The sequence below is a fragment of the Mus caroli genome, chromosome 9 (assembly GCF_900094665.2).
Source record: "Mus caroli chromosome 9, CAROLI_EIJ_v1.1, whole genome shotgun sequence".
NCBI classification, from domain to species: domain Eukaryota; kingdom Metazoa; phylum Chordata; class Mammalia; order Rodentia; family Muridae; genus Mus; species Mus caroli.
In genome coordinates this window covers 55,052,309-55,071,721 of record NC_034578.1, presented here as the reverse complement: position 1 = coordinate 55,071,721, position 19,413 = coordinate 55,052,309, and the positions used below count along the sequence as shown (strand labels likewise).

Below are 19,413 nucleotides of genomic sequence, written 5' to 3'. Positions count from 1 at the left end.
CTTGGGAATTGCCACCATGACCACCAAAGCCCAGATGTGCTTTCCTTGTAAAGGGAGCTCATTGGGGGACCTGTGAGTTACTGTGTGTCTGTGTGTGTGTGTCTGTATGGCTGTATCTGTGTGTGTGTGTGTATGACTGTGTCTGTGTGTGTGTGTGTCTGTGTCTGTGTGTGTCTGTATGTCTGTGTGTGTGTGTGTGTGTCTGTATGTGTGTGTGTGTGTGTGTCTGTATGACTGTGTGTGTGTGTCTGTATGTCTGTGTCTGTGTGTGTGTCTGTGTCTATGTCTGTGTGTGTGTCTGTGTCTATGTCTGTGTGTGTGCACACGTGTGCAGGTTGTGAGCACATATGCAGGATACTGCAGAGTGTAGGCTCTCCCCAGAGGGAACTGTCTAGGGAAGTGGAAATGCAGGCATGTTGCAATGTGTAGTGTGCAGATCTGGGCACATATTTTGTGTCCGTGGCTCTGAATATGTTGAGGAGTGAACTGGAAGCACGGCATCCTGACTTTTAGGGGTGCTCACAGACTCCTAAATTTGAGGAGTGTCACAAAATGCTAGAATGTCTGAGGCCCATGTGTTTTGGGTTCCCCTGAGCCCCAGAGCACATCAGCCTCTTTTTCCAGGGCTTCCTGCTGCCTCTACCCTTTGACCTCCCACGCACTGTAACAAAGACTGACCCCTTGATCATAGAGTCTTTCTGATTCTGAGGTCAAGGGCCAGCAGCAGCCTCAGTGACTCCCCAGCTGACCCAATGGTCCTTGCTGTCCACCTCAGATAACCACAGACAGGCTGTAAGTCTCACAAGTTTCATGAAGGGGTTCAAGATTTGCTTCAATGTTTTCTAGAACACACTATCCCCAAAGAGCCACTGCTTGCTGCATGCTTGCAATGTGCTAAGACACTGCTGTGGGCTGAGTGCTGTAAGCTGAAGGCTTTATGGAGATGACTTAGACCACACAGAAAATCTAGCAAGGGCCCCATTCCACAGACAATGGTGACTTGCCCTGGACTGTATGACGAATCCACTCTAAGACTAGAACGTGAGTCCAGTTGTGTCAGACTCTGACCCTCCAGCTTCTCTCTCTATGTTCAGGTCTACAGATTGTCTCAGAGAAGGGAAAGGACTCATTTTCTCCCAGCCTCACTTACTAAACAAACAAAGATAATAGCTTTCATCTCAAAAAAAGAGTTCACCTCTATACCCCTGTATTTAAGATCCAGCCCTCCCTGGCAGAGAGGATGGAGGAGGAAGCTGGAAGGGTCCCTTCCTGGAGGAAGCTCGGCACAAGAAGAGCAGACACAGCTGAGCATGCTTGGTGTGAGGGAGTCGCTCCTGGATTGGATGTGAGTTTGCCTTGCTCCATTCCTTTGGCTTCCGTGGAACCCTGCCTCACATGCCTGCTGGGGCTGAGGACATCAGGGAAATGACCTGCGAGGAAGGCACTGTTGCTCCGAGATACACATCACTGCTCTTGGCTGCACTGAGAGGCTCAGCTCATTCCCTTCGCCACCAGATTTAAGTTGCAGGGAACATGCATTATTTTTTCATTAAAAATTTATTTTGGAATGGATAGCCTTCAGAGACGTAATTAGCCACGTTATTTCCCTCCATTAGCTGTCCCTGGTGTGCTCAGGAATGTCTTGTCCCTTTTCCTCTCCATTTCACTCTTTCCATTCTCCGCACAATCTGGGCTGCAGCGTTTCCCCAGCCCTCCACCCCCCACCCGCCCTGTCATGACCGCGTGCAGCTTCCAGAACAGCCCTCCCCACGGGGCTGCTGGGAGCAAAGTCCTCGGGGACAGCACAGGATTCAAGGAACTGTCACCCCAGCTTGACATTACTTGGTTAATGGTTCCTGTGGGTCATTTTTAGTGTTGTAGCCAGTAAGCTGGAAGGTGGGTTCCCCAAGAACTGGGAGGTGACCCCAAAGACAACAAATAACTCCTAGGCACCCCAAGAAGTACAGGAGACTCATAGTGTGGGTGGGTTGCTCTGGTTCAGGGAGACCCCCAACCATCTCAGTGCTCAGAGGAACACTGCTGCCTCCAGCTCCACCCGCGCCCTGTTCCTATCACAGGTGACACATGACACGCAGCCATCTCCAGCATTGTCAGAAATACCCCGCTCTGTGGGAGTGAGGGCAGAAACCCTGACACCCAAAAATCTAAACTTATCCTAGCTCCCTACAAGGAGGGGCGAAGAGAAAGGTACAGCAAAGCATCTCCAGTGTGCATGATTTCTATGAAGAGCCCTGACTGTCCCAGATCCCAGGGGTCCTGGGAGGTATACTCTGAGGGGGCTGGTACTAGTAACAGAGATGCAGTGAATGACATTTCAGAATTGTGCCACGTGGTATTGGCACGAAGGGAACGCAAGTCAACTCGGTTTCTCACATTGGTCTTGCTGCTTTGTGCTTTCATGTGTGTGTGTGTGTGTGTGTGTGTGTGTGTTTAGGTTCCAATATGCAGAGGAGCAGAAACTGACAGGTTCACAGCGTCTTTGAACATGGGCACAGATGTTATTACAAGCCTCAAGGAATCAGGCGGCATCTTGACTGTCTTCATCACGGTGATTTTTATGAACAATCCCTGGGCATAGTGAATAGCAATGGTGAAGCTGGGGGTGAAGTGAGAACTGGGTGCTGGTGCCACTGTGCTTGCCAGCCCTGCTGGACTCTTTACAGATACTCCCTCATTTATCCTTCAAGCCCAACAGGCATTACCACCCCTCCCCCCCCCCAGGGTGCCGGGGAGAGATTCATACAGGGTAAGAAGAGATGGTGTCAGACGGATGACTTCTGTTCCGCCTCCCGGGAGGAGTCTCATTGTGTGGAAGATGGTAAATGGTACAACAAAGCCTGCTGCCAGGAGCAGCAGGCTCAGGGTATCAACCCACTCCACGGCTGGCAGGTGTCGCCAAGAAACACACAAGTCACCCAACACCAGATGGAATCACGCTTTAGTCACACAGATGAGAGGGAATAAGAGCAACTTCAATAGTGGGTGTCTGCCCCCCTATAACTAGAGGTCTCAGTCTGCCACCAACACGGGATGATGACCTTCACATGGCCTTCTGTGCCATAGGTAAAGGCCCTTGCTCTCTTTCCACCTGGTAGAGATCTAGCGGGGAGGCTGGCCAGGAGCCATATGACGCACAAGCTTAAGCAGAACAAAGGAGTGCTCTTGGAGCCTGGAACGGGAAAAGGTGGTTGCAGGAAAGTGATGTGCCCCACACAAGCTTAGTGTAACCTTTTCTCTTGGGAGAAAAGGGTTTTAGCCCCAAGCCACTTTCCTAAGGCTGAGCAAGAGTCAAAGGCTACATGTACTGGTCACTTGTCCCCATCTGGATTTAGACACAAGTCTGCCTGGCACCACAACCCAAGAACTTTCTTATCTGCACTCAGTCACTCCTCTGCAGGCTCAGGTAAAGTCTGGATATGGTGACATACACCAACATTCCTGTGCTAGGGACGCAAGAGATGGGCAGGACCCTAGGCTTGCTGGCCAGTGAGCCTAGCCTACTTAGTAAATTCCAGGTCAATGACATACTATTTTAAACCAAAACCAAAATAACAAGGTAAAAGTCTGAAATGTCTGGAGGTAAGAGTCCTCTGATCCCTGGAAGGCCCCCTCCCTCCTCACCAAAGCAACCCATCAGCTAACAGCCAGATTCCTAAGGGCAAAGATGGCCCAGGTGGCCTTCTGTAATGCTAATCCCAAGCATGCCAGTCCAGAACCTACGGCTCTCATGCCCTGAAGCATCTCTGCATAGATACTTAAAGCAGAAATCTGGAGAGAGAAACAGAGAGAGACAGACAGACAGACAGACAGAGAGAGAGAGACAGAGAGAGAGAGAGATGCATAAAGGGAAAGTAATAAGCTGGCGTCCAAACTCTTTGGCAATTATATACACAAGTGGAAGCAGGGACTCTTTAGCTCCAGGAGACCCAGGAGACATCAAGTGCTGGTAAGAATCTGCAAATGAGACTGGAGAAATGGCTCAGGGTTGAGTGTTTACTGCACAATCATGAAGACAGGAATTTGGATGCCAGCTCCTATGTAACAAAGTGGGCGTCTGGCACAAACCCGTAACCCCAGCTCTGAAGTAGAAGAGGAGGAGACAGAGTAGTTGGGGCTTGCTGGCTTTTAGGCGAGTGGGGAAAGAGGGGGCCCCGGGTTTAAGAAGAGAAGCATCCTTCGAGGAGGACATCCGATGCCTCTTCCTGGACTCTGAGCACACGCACATGTCTTAGTCAGGGTCTCCATTCCTGCACAAACATCACGACCAAGAAGCAAGCTGGGGAGGAAAGGGGTTACTCAGCTTACACTTTCCACATTGCTGCTCATTACCCAAGGCAGTCAGGACTGGAACCCAAGCAGGAGCTGATACAGAGGTCATGGAGGGATGCTGCTTACTGGCTTGCTTCCGCTGTCTTGCTCAGCTTGCTTTCATATAGAACCCAGGACCACCAGCCCAGGGATGGCACCACCCACAATGGGCCCTCCCCCCTTGATCACCAACTGAGAAAATGCCTCACAGCTGGGTCTCATGGAGGCATTTCCTCCTTTCTCTGTGATAACTCCAGCCTGTGTCAAGTTGACACACAAAACCAGCCAGTACAGTACACAACTGTGCACACACGCACGCACGCACGCACGCATGAACATACACTCATACACACAAATAAATCCATTTCTTAAAGAGTATCTGAAAATATGTGGGTCAGACTCAGGCCCTTCGTGCTCTGTGGAGTTCCTTGAATTGTTTGAATATTAAGCCTCTGTATCGTTTCTATGAGGCTGCAGTAACACGAGTAGCCGGGGCTGGCTAATTTGGAGCAGAGTTATGACCTAGCATTTGCACCCAGGGAGCTGAAGGTTAAAGGAAGTTCAGCAGATGATCTACGTCCACCACACTCGGTTTAGAAACCAAGTTGCATTCAGCAATCAGATTGTTCCCACTCCTCTCTGGCCAATCCTCCTCTATTCAGGAAGCTTGCAGTTAATTCTCCACAAGGTGCATTGCTAATGTGGAGGAACAGAGGCATCCGTCCTCAGCCCCTGTCATCCACCGTGAGGAACACCCACGTGGTGTCTCCTGCTTCCCACGTTTGACTTGGAAACCTCACAGACCTCCAAATGAAGCTGCTCTGAGGTGTGTGGAGTGGATTCCTATTCCACTCAGTGCCTATGGGTGCTGCCCACCCCTCCAGCTCTGCCAAGACTGGGACAGCAGGCCAAGGCGCAAAGGCTCTCAGTATCTTCCTGCATTTGGATGGGGAAACAGAGGGAGACAAAAGACAGGTGCTACCGGGCTGTCAGAGATTTCCTGTAGTGCCTCCAGCCAGCAGAACACTATCAGACAATGAGACAGGGAATTGTGTCTACGCAAGACTTCCATATGGACAGCTCGGTTAATAAAGTTATGAAGGTAGAGATTGGCTGTGTTCTGATTTCATGGCTGGGGAATCCGGGGGATTGGTAGATTTCAGATTTGAGGTCAGACTCCAAGTTCCACCTTGGAGCTCCTGACTGCTGTTTGGTTTGTGTAATGACTAAAGATGCTTTCCAGCCAGGACAGACCTGAGTGGAAAGGCACGTAAGGCTGGAGGTAGAGACCGTGATTCTAGAGCCAAGAGTCGCCGCCTTCTCAGGTCTGTTTAACAGCAACACCTACCAGGCACCAGGAAGCTGGGGGCAGGGCACTAGAAGACTGAGCACAAAATAATCTGACATTGACCCTGGTGTAATGGAAATCAGGGTAGGAAGGAGAGAGACATGTACAAGGTACAGAAAGGGGTGGAGAGGGTGGCAGTTACTCTACTTGTCTGTTTTCTTCAAGACAGGGTCTCACTATTTAGCCTTAGCTGTTGTAGAACTCACTCTATAAACCAGGCTGGCCTTGAACTCACAGAGATCTGCCTGCCTCTGCCCCCTGAGTCCTGGCATTAAAGGCGTGCTCCCCTACACCCTGCAGCTTCAGTTATTTCATTAAATTATTCATCCAGTTGGTGCTCAAATCAACTGTCTTAGTTTGCCCAAGACCGTGCTCTGGGTATACAGGTAACTAAAGCAGAGGGTTGGGGAGTTGGCTCAGTGGACAAAGTGTTTGCCATGCAAACATGACTACCTGAGTGTGGATCTCCAGTCACCCTGTAAAAAGCCATGCATACAAATGTATGCATCTGTAGCCCCAGTGCTGGAGACAGAAACAGGTGGGTCCTTGACCAACCAGTCTAGCCAGGTTGAGTGAGAAACCCTGTTTCAAAAAATAAGGTAGAGAATCACACACACACACACACACACACACACACACACACCAGGAACCACTATTCAAATGCTAAATCGTGGCCTCCTATGTAGTCTTACATAAACCTACTCTTGGTCTCCAGGTCAGATATACTGATTTGGTGTTTTGGAAAGTCCTCTCTAAACCTGAGGCTTTGACTGTAGTTATTATGAGCTCTGGTACTGGCCTGGTAAAACAACAGCCAGAAATAGGAAGTTGTAGCTCACCTCCTCCAGGAAGTCCGCCCCAGCTAGCCAGCCCACTGGATCCATTGACTCAACCTCTGACACATAAGCTGTGTACACTGTACTCTGGAGAGGGGGTGGTCTGTGGATTTACTCCCTTGGCTTCTGTGTGTGTTCCAAGGTCATTGTGATGGCAGTTCCAGGGCCTTGTGACACACATCTAGCTGGATTTGTTCAAATGTAGGGAGTCAAGAGAGGCCCAGTTCATCTCTTAAAAGGAAGTCCCCTTTCTCTGGTTCCCTGATCACTAGGGAAGAGCTGGACACAGGCCACTCCCAAGGCAGCAAGAAAGGAGCATGACTACCCTTTCTCCAGAAAACAGCCTCTCTGCCAGGCGATCAGCCACCTTCATTCTGGTATGTTCTTTGATTTGATTTGAGAGAAGGTGTCTCTGTGCTGCCCAGGCTGGCCTTGAACTTGTGATCCTTTTGCCTCAGCTTTCTGAGTGCTGAGATTATAAGCATATGCCACCACACCTTGACATGTTCTTCATCAGTTCCAAGTGCCTGCCTCCCATCCTCCGGTTTATAGCGGGACTCTTTGTCCCTGCTGAATGGGAAGGCTGGCCATGGAACAGGGAGCAAGGGCCACTTACCTTCAACGGCAGCCACAGGTTAGACATCTACATCCCTTTTTACCTTATTGGAGGGCGGGGAACTTAGAACTCAGTATGGCTTCCTCCCCAACGGTGTCATTCTAAATTTATTGAGTTTTAGAGTTGCAGCCTCCCACTAAGTCTTTTTTTTGGCGCTTTTGCCAACAATTCTGGTATGTTGCCACCAGGTGGCAGTAGTGCTTCTGTTACTAGGTCCCAAGCCCAGTTAATAAACTATTCCGGTCCACCTGAGTCATGAAAATTTTCCACGCACTATTTTTCAAAATCATAACTAATTACAATGACCTTAACAAATCTCAAGACCCATTTGTCATGTGATTAATAGGGCGATACATAAAAATGCAAAACGAGCACTTGGGGTTTAAAACGTTACACGTTTATTGCAGATGATCACCGAGCTTTGAATTTTTTCTATATTTCTCCCATTCTCCAAATTTAGAGAAGGCTAATAGTAATAATAATGAATTAGCTGCCACACAGCAGTCGATGTGTACAGATGGCATTGTAAATGCTTTGTTTAAAGTCACGCCTTCTCATCCCAGCCCTTTGAGATGGGATGTGATCAGGCTATTATCATTAGATGAGTGAGAAATAGATCTTGGAGACTTCAAATCCAGTCATCTGCTCTCCAGACTCAGGCAGTGGGCTGACCAGTCCTCCTCAGCGATTCGTGAACGTCCAAACGTGGAGCTGATTGCCAGCATCAAGGAGACCTTATTTCTTCTCAAAGGCAGGCAGTCCGTTGTCAAAGTTACCTGTAACTCCTAGCGCCCCGTTCAGTGTTGATCCAGCAGATTAAGCGTGTGTGAATTTTTAAAGCGGGATGTTCAGTCTAGGGAGATGGCTCAGCACTGAAGTTCTTTTCTTGTAAACATGAGGACGGAGTTTGAATCCCAGAACCCACGTGAAATGTTGGGTGGGTATGGTCACTCCTCTATAATCCCAGTCTCAGAAGGCAGAGATAAGGGGTTGCCAGGGGCGAACTGACTAGGGGAACTTAGCCATATCAATGAGCTCTAAGTTTGATTGAGAGACCTTGCCTCATTGAGTAAGGTCAAGCAGGCAATCAAAGGTGATTCCCAACATCAATCTCAGGCCTTCATGTGTACTCATAATATGTGCACACATGCACATCACACACACACACACACCACTGACAAACAAAGGGAGCTCTTAGCCCACCTGACCTACAGATAGGGAAACTGGCCTGCCTGTAGTCAATGGCTCACTGTGGCTTTTAAAGTCAAATGTTTCCCTACTTCCTGACACCTGGCTCCTCACTTGTCTGTGCGCCACAGCCTCAGCCATCCAGGAAACTGTTAGGAACTCGTCTCTGTAGGCTGTTTTCCCCAAACTTTCTGAACCAGAAGACCCTCCAGTGATTTGAATACATATTTCATTTAGAGTCCCGTGTCTACACATTCAGGTATTGAGAGAGAGATGGGGGCAGCTCTGGCCAGCAGATGGATTCTGTCCAGCAGCTCAGGTCTCTCTGCAATGTGGCACTTCAAGATCCTCTTCTCTTCAGCCTGGGGAGAGGGACCTTTTGCACCATTAGTTGCTACTTTGTAAATGCTTTTCAGACACCATCCCTTACCACTCACACGCAAGTGTGTGGCACACAAGGGTGCCTACCACACACGGGCCAGGCATGAATGCATCTCCTCACATGAATATTCCTGTGACCGGCTGCTTTATATTTTCAAGGAAGATAAAATAGAGCACATGAATTGTTTACTTGGTGTTTATCTTAATCTTTCTATTATCAAAGCAGCACAGTCAAAGTAAAACATAAAATACGATTAAAAAAGGAAAAAGAAATGTTTATACTCCTTAACTTTCAAGAGAGTCCCGGTAGCTTTTTGGTTTGCTTTTGAGACTGGGTCTGATGCATCCCAGGTTGGCCTCAAGCTCACTGCATAGCTGAGAGTAACCTTGAACTTCTGGTCCTCCTGCCTCCACAGGTGTGTGGAATCGAACCAGGCATGTGGTTCTGGGGATCAAACCTGGAGCATCCAGTGTGCTAAGTGAGCACTCGATCAACTGAGCTACATCCCTAACCTCAATGGCTAATTTTTTTTCTTTAAATTTTATGCATATGGGTGTCCTGGCTGCATGGACATCTGTGCACCACACATGTGTTTGGTGCCAAGGAGGCCAGAAAAGGGCATCAGGTGCCCTGGAACTGGAGTTACATCTGGTTGTGAGCTGCCATCTGGGTGCTAGGAATTGAACCTGGGTCCTCTGGGACAGCAGCCGGTGCTCTTAACTGATGAGCCATCTCTCAAGTCCCACTATTGTTCTCAATAGAGAGCATTTTCTTCGATATTTTTACTATTATTTATTTAGTTGCTGTTGTTCTTGAGGTAGGGTCTCACTATGTAGCTTCATACGACTTGGAACTTCCTATGTAGGCCATGGAGTCCTTAATCTGAGAGATTCACCTGTCTCCCAAGCGCTGGGTGGGATTACAGGCATGTGCCACTGTGCCCAACCTTCAGTCTTTTGTAAAAAATGCATATGAGCTTATGTATTACAGTTCTTATACTATGTAACAGACACAGTATACAAGAGGTAGTACTGTGAACACTGATCCAGCTGGACTAGAGACCCCGAGTGTAGACGGACAGCGCTACTGTCAGACCACAGACTACACGGAGAGGTGGTACTGGTGTGTAGGGAGAATGTCCGGTTTTAAACTGTGTACTCTGCTTTTTTTTTTTCCTGTTAACATTTGTATGTTTCTAGATTATTGTTCATGCCTTGTCAACATGATTTTATATGCCTCACAGAATCCCACAGTACATATAAGACATGGCTGACTTAATTATTCCCTTATTGTAGAGATTTGGAGTGCTTACGTTTTTCATTTGGGTGAACATTACTGTCCTTCCTGGATTTTCGTTCCCCACTTATTTTCAGCAATTTCCTCTGGATAGAGCATTCTAGAACGGAGTCAGAGGCTGTGAGCTTTGACCCCTCACAAAGTTCAGAGCCTAGCACTTGAAAACCACCTTGCATTAGAAGGGAAGCCCACAGACTCCAGCGGAGGACTAATCTGGTTGTTCTTACCAGGAGAAGAGAAAACCCCCCATTGACAAGGCAGAATGGGACAGCTTCTTCGATGAGAACGGTCACTTGGCCAAGTCACGAGACTTCATTTGCATTAACATCCTGGAAAGGGTATGGTCCCTGGGCTACCCTCAGCCACACCCTGGCACTAGGGGGTGGCCCAGAGGGCAGGGATCAGGCAGGGCACTGGGCAAAGCCCTCTGAATATTCGTCTTGAGAGTTCATGACCTCCATGCCCAGGGACTACACCCCTTCGTGAGGACAGAAGCCTGGAAGTTCCTCACAGGCTACTACTCGTGGCAGAGTTCGCGGGATGAGCGGCTCATGATGGACAGCAACAGGAGGTAGAGCTTTCCAGATCCTCTTTCAGTGGAGAGTTGTTGGGGCTTCAGGTGGCATGGGGTGCGGGGTGGGGTGCCCTCTCAGCCTAAAGACTCAGGCCTCTTCTTCAAATGGATTCCCTATTCTTAGAAGACCCCCTGATGCTTCCTGCACAGGACCCACACGCAGTAGGTGTAGCCAGGTTTAAGCTAGCACCTCCTCTCCAGTTCCATTGAACAAATAAGTGGCAGGCAGAAGTTTGTCCTACTTTCCCTTATCACCTTACTCCCAACCCCACCTTTCCCTACACAACCTACCCATGAAGGGCCCAATCCTCACTCCACCAACTGCTACCCCCAAACCCCATGGCTGAATGGCCTCCCGAGTCTAGGTTCTACCTCTCTGCCCTGTCAACATCTGTTCCCAGTGCCCGGTATGGGCTTCTCCTGTCCTCAGGCTCAACAGTCCTGCAGGTGTATCTGCTGACATTTCACACAGCAATCTCTTTCCTAATCCTGGCTCCCTCATCCCAGAACCTTCCATCTGACCGTACCAGCTGCCTGAGGGGCTATCACTGCTTAGTGTTAGGGGCCTAACTGCTTAGTGTTAGGGCTATCACTGTTGTGACGACACACCATACTCAAAAGCAACTTGTGGAGGAGGGGTCTTATTCCATAGCTTACAGCTCTACATTGCAGACCATCACTGAGGGAAGTCAGGGCAGGAACCCAGAGGCAGGAGCTGATGCAGAGGCCATGGAGGGTGCTGCTTACTGGCTTGCTCCTCACACCTTGCTCAATCTGCTTTCTTCATAGCAGCTGGGACGGACTCAGAGGCAGCACCTCCCACAGTGAGCTGGGTCCTCCATATCTATCACTAGTCAAGCAAATTAGTGACAGGCTTACCCACGGGTTAATCTGGTGGGGGCATTTTCTCAGTCAAGGTTCCTTCTGCTACAGTGACTCTAGGTTGTGTCAAGTTGATATAAAATGGACACCCAGGGAAACTCCATCAGCTCAACTCTCTACAAGAGCTGGGTGTTCTTTGACTCCCTCTGCTCTTGGCTCATTCATTTGCTCTTCCTCCCTCCCTCCACATTGGTCCCCCCATTATCTATTTCCCAAAGCCCCACCCTTGGGTCTCTGGGATTGCTTAGAGGATAAAGGCACCTGCCACCAAGCCTGACAATCAGAGTTCAATCCCATAGTGGATGGTGGAGAGAGTAGACTCTCACAATCTGTCCTCTGACCTTCACAAGAATGTGGTACACACACACACACACACACACACACTGAATAAATAAATGCAAAAACTCCATCCTTGCTTCAAGGCCAGGATCAAGCAGGGTGCTTCCTCTAGTGTGCCCTGATTGACTGGAGGATCTTCATAGGTGAGTAGCACGCAGTCTTGTTTGGGAAAGAATTCAATTCAAATTCTAGCATTAACATCATATTCTTGAGTGAACTTCTCAGCTTAAGGCTTAGTTTCCCCCTGCACTGTCAAAATTGGGGTCACAGTACAGTTCACAGAGTAGTTACAATGACCTCATTACAGGAACAGGCATGTATGTCGTCGTGCACAGGGAAAGAACAGCTATGGTTCATGTTGGTCGGGATGCCACCCAAAGCCACTTCTGTGACCCTGGGACTTGGGCTTGCTGACAGCCTGGAGCCTGCCTCTTCTCTCCCCTATGGAGCCCACACTGGGGCAGAGTCCACTGGTCACCTTGTCTTTGACTCACCTTTCTGTATGAGTGCTTAAGGTGGGCTGGGTCTGAATGACCCCACAGTGGATTGCTTCCTTCTTGGAGGTGTTCATCTTAGACTACCTGACTACGACTGGGTGTCAGGGTCTGGAGCAGAAGCTGTGTTCAGCCCCAAGGCAGCTCCCAGCCAGGATGTGGAAAAGACAGTTCCACAAGGGACCAGCAGAGAATAGTTCAGGGCAGACAGGATGTGTGTCAGACCAGGTACTGAGGGCCTAAGGAACAGCCCACGTGATTGCCGAGGCAAAGTGACCCAAATGGGGGGGTTGACAGTAACAGACATTTTTTTCCTCTGGCCTTCTGGGAAGGCGTTGAGAGACAGAAGGTTCTTCTCCACACCTCCCACGGAAGCTTCCTTAGCTTGAGGCTACATCCATTCACTCTCTGGTTCAGTGGACACATGCCCTCCAACCTTTGTGTGTGTGTGTGTGTGTGTGTGTGTATACTAAAGACAGTTGTCACTTATAGGTCCCCTAGAAAACACAGAATGGTCTCATCTTGAGATCCTAAAAGACCTCTTCTATAAATAAGACCACGTTACAGGTTCTAGGGGTTACATTAAGGATATGACTTGTAGAGGTCACCAGTCAGTTACTGGATTAACTAAATAAAATTCAGTCTTCAACATGAGTCCTTCCAACTCAGAGGGGTGTCAGAATTGTCCCCACTCTGCAGATGAGGAAACTGAGGCTTAGGGAAGGGAGCGCAACATCGCTCTGCAGATATTTGGTTAAGTGTTGGCTCCAGAGTTCAGGTGCTACGTGGGGGGCGGGGACACTGAGCCCACCCCACATTAACTTGTCCCCACACCGTGCCAGCCGCATGTTGGGAACGCTTGCTCAAGGCCACTCAGGCTGAGATGGGTGAAAGGTGGGGACCAGGTGGGCAAGGCTACCCCATTCCCCTTGAACTCAGCATCAGCTGCTCCTGAACTGTCCCTTCCTGGAAGGGGAAGGCCACTTACTCAACCCCAATGCTGTTCTCAGGAGGAACTATAACTCCTTGTGCCAGATGTATGAGAAAATCCAGCCCCTGCTGGAAAACTTACATGGGAACTTCACAGAGACTCGGAACAACATTGGTGAGCAGAGGGAGGGAGGGAGGGAGGAAGGAAGAGCTGAGCAGGGGAGAGGGCAGGAGCCATTTATGTCTTTTCCAGGCATAGGTGACTCCTGGGGCTTAGCAACTGCCTTGATTTTGGCCTGGAGTTTTCCTAGCCAAACTTGGGTCAATCTACCTGCCAGTGCTCACGAATCCTCCTGCCACATGTTATCTCTGTTGCTTTGTCTTCTTCTCCCCACCCCTACAACTTTGAACTAAGTCAGATCTGAATTGGATGGGAGGAGCATTTGGGGGCGAGGAGAAGCCCAGAACAGCAGGGTGTGATGATGAATTGGGGGGGGGAGGCTGACATGCCTTTTGTAGCCCCCCCACTAGGGTTTTTAGGACCTGTCCTCTACTGAAGAAATGAAGTAGTCCTTGCTTTCTATGCTGGAGATGAGTGACTGTCACTCCCCATCCCTTGCTCTAACCTAGCGTACGACATCCAGAGGCTGTATGATAAAGATCCCCTGGGCAATGTGCTTATAGACAAGAAGAAATTGGAGAAGACCCTGCTGCTGAGTTATGTCTGCAACACAAAGGCTGGTGAGCCGGGATGGAGCCCCAGCCCATACTTGCTGGTCCTTCCTGGACCCTGGCCCAGGGCCCACTAGCTCCTCCTCACCGGAGCCCTTCCCTGCAGAGTACCAGCGAGGCTTCCATGAGATGGTGATGCTTTTCCAGCTGATGGTGGAGCACGACCATGAGACCTTCTGGCTCTTCCAGTTCTTCCTGCAGAAAACAGTGAGGATTAAGCGGGGCTCAAATCTCCTCCTCCCCACCATCCATCAAGCCCAAGGCACTGACAGCCTCAGACACTTCCTCCAGCCCCCAAACACCCTGTAGGCCAGTGGGTGAGCGCTGGAAGCCTCAGAGTTCAGGAGGGCTGTTCTGGGTCCCACTCTTACACAGACACACACACACACACACACACATGGAAGACCCAGACATGTGGCCTCTCAGAGTTAGGACTGAGAGAGGTTGGCTTTCTTCCATGATGCCCTCAAGTTGAACTAGGAGGACTGATCCCTGGTCCCGTCTTGTACAGGAGCACAGCTGTGTCATCAACATCGGTGTAGGCAAGAATCTGGACATGCTCAACAGCCTGATCACTCTACTGGACCCTGAATTTGCTGAACACCTCAGTGAGTAGTCCACAGTTACTATTACTTCTCACACCAGCAAGTAGGCTGTGGAAGGGTCCCAGCCTAGCCTGACAGACATATTCAGGAGGGGAGGCCCAACGTGGAGGAGCCTGGCTGGGTCTGTGATGCTAAGCCTAAGCTCCAAATGGACTCCATGGCTTGTTGGGAAAGTAGCAGGTGACATTCTCCTGTTTCTTATGTCTCCCATGCTCTGTCATGTGGTGGCTTAAGCACCTGCTTCTCTTCCCACAGAAGGGAAGGGCTCAGGGGCTGTGCAGTCCCTCTTTCCGTGGTTCTGCCTTTGCTTCCAGCGTGCCTTCAAAACCTTCGATGATGTCTGGAGGCTCTGGGAGGTGAGGCAAATGAAGCTGGGGACGCTTAAGGTAGACTGTACCTCCTCCCGTGTTAGGGAGAAGCTGCAAGGTTTCCAGCCTCCCTTTCTTCCCGGCTTTGGATCATGCTCTGTGGTTTGGAGTTAAATTAGGTTATCAACTCTACTCCTGCCTTGCTGGAGATCGCTAGAGCATCTGCCCATCAATTGTGATGCCAGACTCCACCGACCTTCTATAGGGCAGTTAGCACAGACACCTGCAGCTGCTCCCACCCTCCCCTGCTCTCTGCTATCTTTCACTGCCCTTCCTTGGCCTTCCCCTTCTCTAGAATGCTGGCTTCCTTCTCTTAGAACCTGCTTCCCTACAAGGCAGGCCCCAAGGACACCTGAAGTCTTCCAACAACAGTCCCTCGGGCCAGCAGCAGATGACCCTCCTTAGGAACAAACCCACCACCTGTTGCTGTCCTGCCTCACAGCTGTTCCTAGCTACAGGGTCTAGCCCAACTGCCAGCCTGGCATGGACTATCCCATAATGCACCTCCCACCTGGCTCACCCTTTCATCCTGGATTGCCAACCCCCAAGTCCAAATTGAATATAGCACCCCTGCCGCGGATTTTTTGGGAAGCCCTGGATTGCTAAGCTCTGGCTTTTCTATATCCTGTTCTGAGTATGTGGTCTGTGGACTCTTGTTGCCCCCAGGGTATCCTGGTCTCAGGCAACAGAGTTGAAGCCTGCTGGCTGCCCACAGGTCCTCCTGACGGGGAAGCCCTGCAGAAACTTCCAGGTGCTGGTGGCCTACAGCATGCTACAGATGGTGCGCAAGCAGGCACTGCTGGAGTGTATGAGCGGTGACGCCATTCTCATGGTGAGTGTGCCCTGGCCAGATCCCCTGCCAGCTTAGAGCCTGATCCCTGTACCCATCTCACAGAAGGATGCAGGCCCATGATGCTCTGGTTGATGGCCGCTTTTGCCTCCAGGGGAGAGATGATGAAAGAGCAGGATGCAGCTCCATGCTGATGGTTTTTAGTAGAATCCTCAAAGGCCCTGCACAGTGACAGAGGCTGTGCTGGTTTAGCATCCAAGTAAGCATGTGAGGGAACTGAGGCCTTGAGTGGTCTAACCACTAGACTCTACTGCCTTGACGTTAACCCTTGGCCGTGTAGCAAAAGGGCGTATGTTTTTAGATGTGCTTCAAAAGCCAGCTGAAGTACCAGGGGGAAAACCACCTCAGGTAGTACTCCACTTATAAACCAAGTCTTCCTTAGGCGCTGAAGGCATGCAGCAGAAGCCCCGGGGTTTCCTAGACTCATGTGAAGGCTATGTTTATCAAACCCCCCAAAGCATACAGTTTGCAGGCACTGTGGCAGGTTGTGGAGACCTCAAGTATTCCCCAATAACTGCTGTGAGTAGTAGCTTTCTTACCTTTGAGCTCCCAAAGGCACAAGGAGAGGTGTTTGCTTACATACATACATACACACACACACACACACACACACACACACACACACATACACTCACCATACACATGTATCCCCCTCCAGGCCTGCAACAACCTTATCGACCTTGATGCGGATGAGCTGATCTCTGCTGCCTGCGTGGTTTATGCTGAGCTCATGCAAAAGGAGGTAAGCTGACCAGTGGTTTGCCCTCCTCCTTTGTCATCTTCCTCCTCCTATTCCTCCTTGTCCTCTTTCTCCTCCTCCTCTTCCTCATCTTCCTCCTCCTCTTCCTTTTCCCCCTCCCCTTCCCCTCCCCCATCCTCTTCCTCCTCCTTCTCCTCTTCCTCTTCTTCCTCCTCTTCCTTCTCCTCTTCCTCCTCTCCTTCCTCTTTCTCCTCCCCTTCCCCTCCCCCTCCCCATCCTCTTCTTCCTCCTTCTCCTCTTCCTCCTCTATCCCTCTTCCAAGAAGCCTTCCCTGCCTATAGCAGTCACACTTGGCTTCAGAGCCACTCTGTGCCAAATTCCCTCCCACCAGCCTATAGAAGCCGCTCTGCATGGTCTTCTCACTGTTGATATCCTCAGGCAGTCTGATTCCTGGGCTCACAGCCTTCATCTCACATTCCCTATGTCCTTCCCAAGGGGTCCAAGTACAGACCTGGACCTCCAGGGACTCAGGAGAATGTCACCAGCTAGACAGAGTGGAGGGAGAACATCAGATAGTGTCTGTCTACATCACACCTTCCTGGCTCTCCTCAACTCCAGGTCCCTCAGTCATTAAAGGAGTTCCTTCTCTAAGGACACTGACACTCACAATGGACACCTGCCCTCAATGGACTGGATGAAGGCAACTCTTCAACTATGGGGTCAATATCAAGTCCTATAAGTACTGGGGTGAGGACATAGACAATACAGCACCATAGAAACCACCTCTGGACTGTTGGTTTGTGGTGGTCACATGCCTCCTTTGACCTTGGACTGCATGGTGGTTGAGATGGTATAGTAAGTGACTTCTGTGAGGCTAGGGAGAAGACACACTGAGACAGGACTCATGGATCTTCAGGGATGCAACCAGAAAGCAAATGGGCAGAGTAGGACAGTTTTGAAAGCCTCCCAGACATGTGTCACAGACAAGAGTGAGTATACAGGGATCACCACAGCTGAGACTCGAGCTCTAAGGGGAAAGGAGCTCTGGTGCTCTCAACATAGTCATCAAATTCTCTTGCACGCCCCGCCCCAGGCTTCCCACCATCTGTGGAAGAGCCAACCCAAAGCCCTGGCCATCAGGCTGCTCCTCTCCTGGTCTCAAAGTCCACCTCCTAACTTTACCCGTTATTACTCTACCTCCAAGGGTCTCCTGATCTAAGCTGGGCTCCCCAGGCTTCCTCATCCTCTCCAGAGACTGCATTCTAACCCTTGCCCAGGAAATTATTCTCTCCTGGATCAAGAGGGACTTGTCTTCTAGGCCATGGTCCCCTTAAGTTCCATGCCCAGCCTGCCTAGGCTCTGGTGAGCCTTCCTGCCAGTAAGCATGGAGAAGGGGATGGACCTACAAAGGGGCTGAGGTTGTCTGGGTACCTCAGAGTTGCACAATCGCATGCATGCATGCGCGCGTGCACACACACACACACACACTTACAGGTATTACATTTTTCAGGGAGGCCTGTGGGTCCATTGGTTTTGCAGCAGACCCTGGTTCCTTGGGTAAAGTACATCTATCCTTCTCCCAACTCCAACTGAAAACACCTTTCTCTGATCCCAAGATGGCGGTCCCACAGGCAGTCTCTCCGAGAGTGTTATTCCTCTCTGTCTTCCTCTCAAATGACAATCTCCCATCCATGCCCAACTCTGTCTCTTAGCTGTTGTTTTTGATAGAGATGGAGATGCTGAATAGGGAAACCCAGTTTTACCAGCTGGGTTTTCTTTGCATAGTTTAGAAGAATACATTTGCCAGCAGCAGAACATAGCGTTGTGTTGTTGTTTTGTTTTGTTTTTCCAAATAACAATACAAAGTAAGACATTCTCCTAAGTTAATCTAGGCATTGGAACAGCCGTTTCATACTCTTTCGTGGCCCTTTGGCCTGGCGGCATGTTAGTCCATTGCTTTTAGTTTGAATATTCACACAATACTACCCAGCTCAAGAATAAAATAATAAAATAAATAAATAAATAACAAAATAAAATAACTCAGCATTTCTAAGACATGACTCCAATCTGCCTTTCTTTTTTAATATTTATTTTATTTTTAATCATGTATGTATGTACGTATGTATGTATGTATGTATGTGCGTGCTTGTGTCTGGATACATGCATGTGAGTATAAGTGCCCAAGGAGGCCCAAAGAAGACATCAAAACCCCCGGAGCTGGAGTTACAGGCAGGTGTGAGCAACCCATCGTGGGCGCTGAGAACCAAACCTGGGTCCTCTGCAAGAACAGAATGCAGTTAACCCCTTAACCCGAGCCATCTCTCCAGCCCCACAAACCTGCTCTAAACATCACTAGAGATGTTGGCAAGATGGCTCAGAGGTTAAAGACACTTACCTTCAAACCTGACAACTTGAGTTTGATCTGTGGGCCTCACATGGTAGAAGGGGATAACTGAATCCCAATAACTGCCCTTGCTGCCTGTATGCTGTGGTATAGATAAGTTCACCCTACACACACACACACACACACACACACACACACACACACACTTAAATAAACAATGATTTTAAAAATTACTGGAGTCCCACGGTTACGGGGAAAAGATCCCTCTTGGCTGAAGTAGGGGTGCTGATCCCAGAGCCTGTCTTGCAATGATCCACCCCCCTTGAATTTCACATCCTTCCTTACAGTTCCTTCAAGGATCCTCTGGCCTACTAGAGAACATGTTTGAAATCTCTGTGATGTCTTAAAGATGAAGGGGTTCAAGCATGGACAGTGAACAGTACAGGTAGAAAGAAAGCATAAGCTTGGGGGTAGGACATGAGGTCAGAGCCCCCACTCATCTGTCACACTCCCAGGGGACCAGCAGGCCATGGCTGAGACCTCCCTCTTTTGCTTGTTATATATAACCTAAACCAGGTATCTGTGAATTGAATCAATTAT

At 49.6% G+C, this 19,413-nt stretch overlaps 1 protein-coding gene across 2 annotated transcripts; it reads left to right on the top strand.

Annotated features, from left to right (window-relative positions):
* The first annotated feature begins 6,700 nt into the window (after positions 1 to 6,700).
* Tbc1d21 (TBC1 domain family member 21) lies at positions 6,701 to 17,262 on the top strand. Of its 2 annotated transcripts, none has more exons than XR_002378736.2 (11): positions 6,701 to 6,890; positions 10,226 to 10,333; positions 10,463 to 10,566; positions 13,295 to 13,389; positions 13,845 to 13,955; positions 14,053 to 14,153; positions 14,458 to 14,554; positions 14,807 to 14,907; positions 15,586 to 15,751; positions 16,428 to 16,511; positions 17,088 to 17,251. XR_002378736.2 is itself a non-coding variant. In XM_021172373.1 (11 exons), exons 1-11 carry the CDS (start codon positions 6,831 to 6,833, stop codon positions 17,118 to 17,120), a joined length of 1,011 nt encoding a protein of 336 aa, XP_021028032.1. In that variant the 5' UTR covers positions 6,701 to 6,830; the 3' UTR covers positions 17,121 to 17,262. The 2 variants fall into 2 exon arrangements, 1 of the variants encoding a protein (XP_021028032.1); XM_021172373.1 differs by having other exon boundaries at positions 15,635 to 15,751; positions 17,088 to 17,262.
* The last annotated feature ends 2,151 nt before the right edge of the window (positions 17,263 to 19,413 follow it).

Coding starts and splice junctions, on each gene's coding strand:
- Tbc1d21 (XM_021172373.1), top strand. CDS start 6,831: ATGACTACCCTTTCTCCAGAAAACAGCCTCTCTGCCAGGCGATCAGCC. Junction 6,891..10,225: donor GATCAGCCACCTTCATTCTG/GTATGTTCTTTG, acceptor TGTTCTTACCAG/GAGAAGAGAAAACCCCCCAT. Junction 10,567..13,294: donor ATGATGGACAGCAACAGGAG/GTAGAGCTTTCC, acceptor TGCTGTTCTCAG/GAGGAACTATAACTCCTTGT.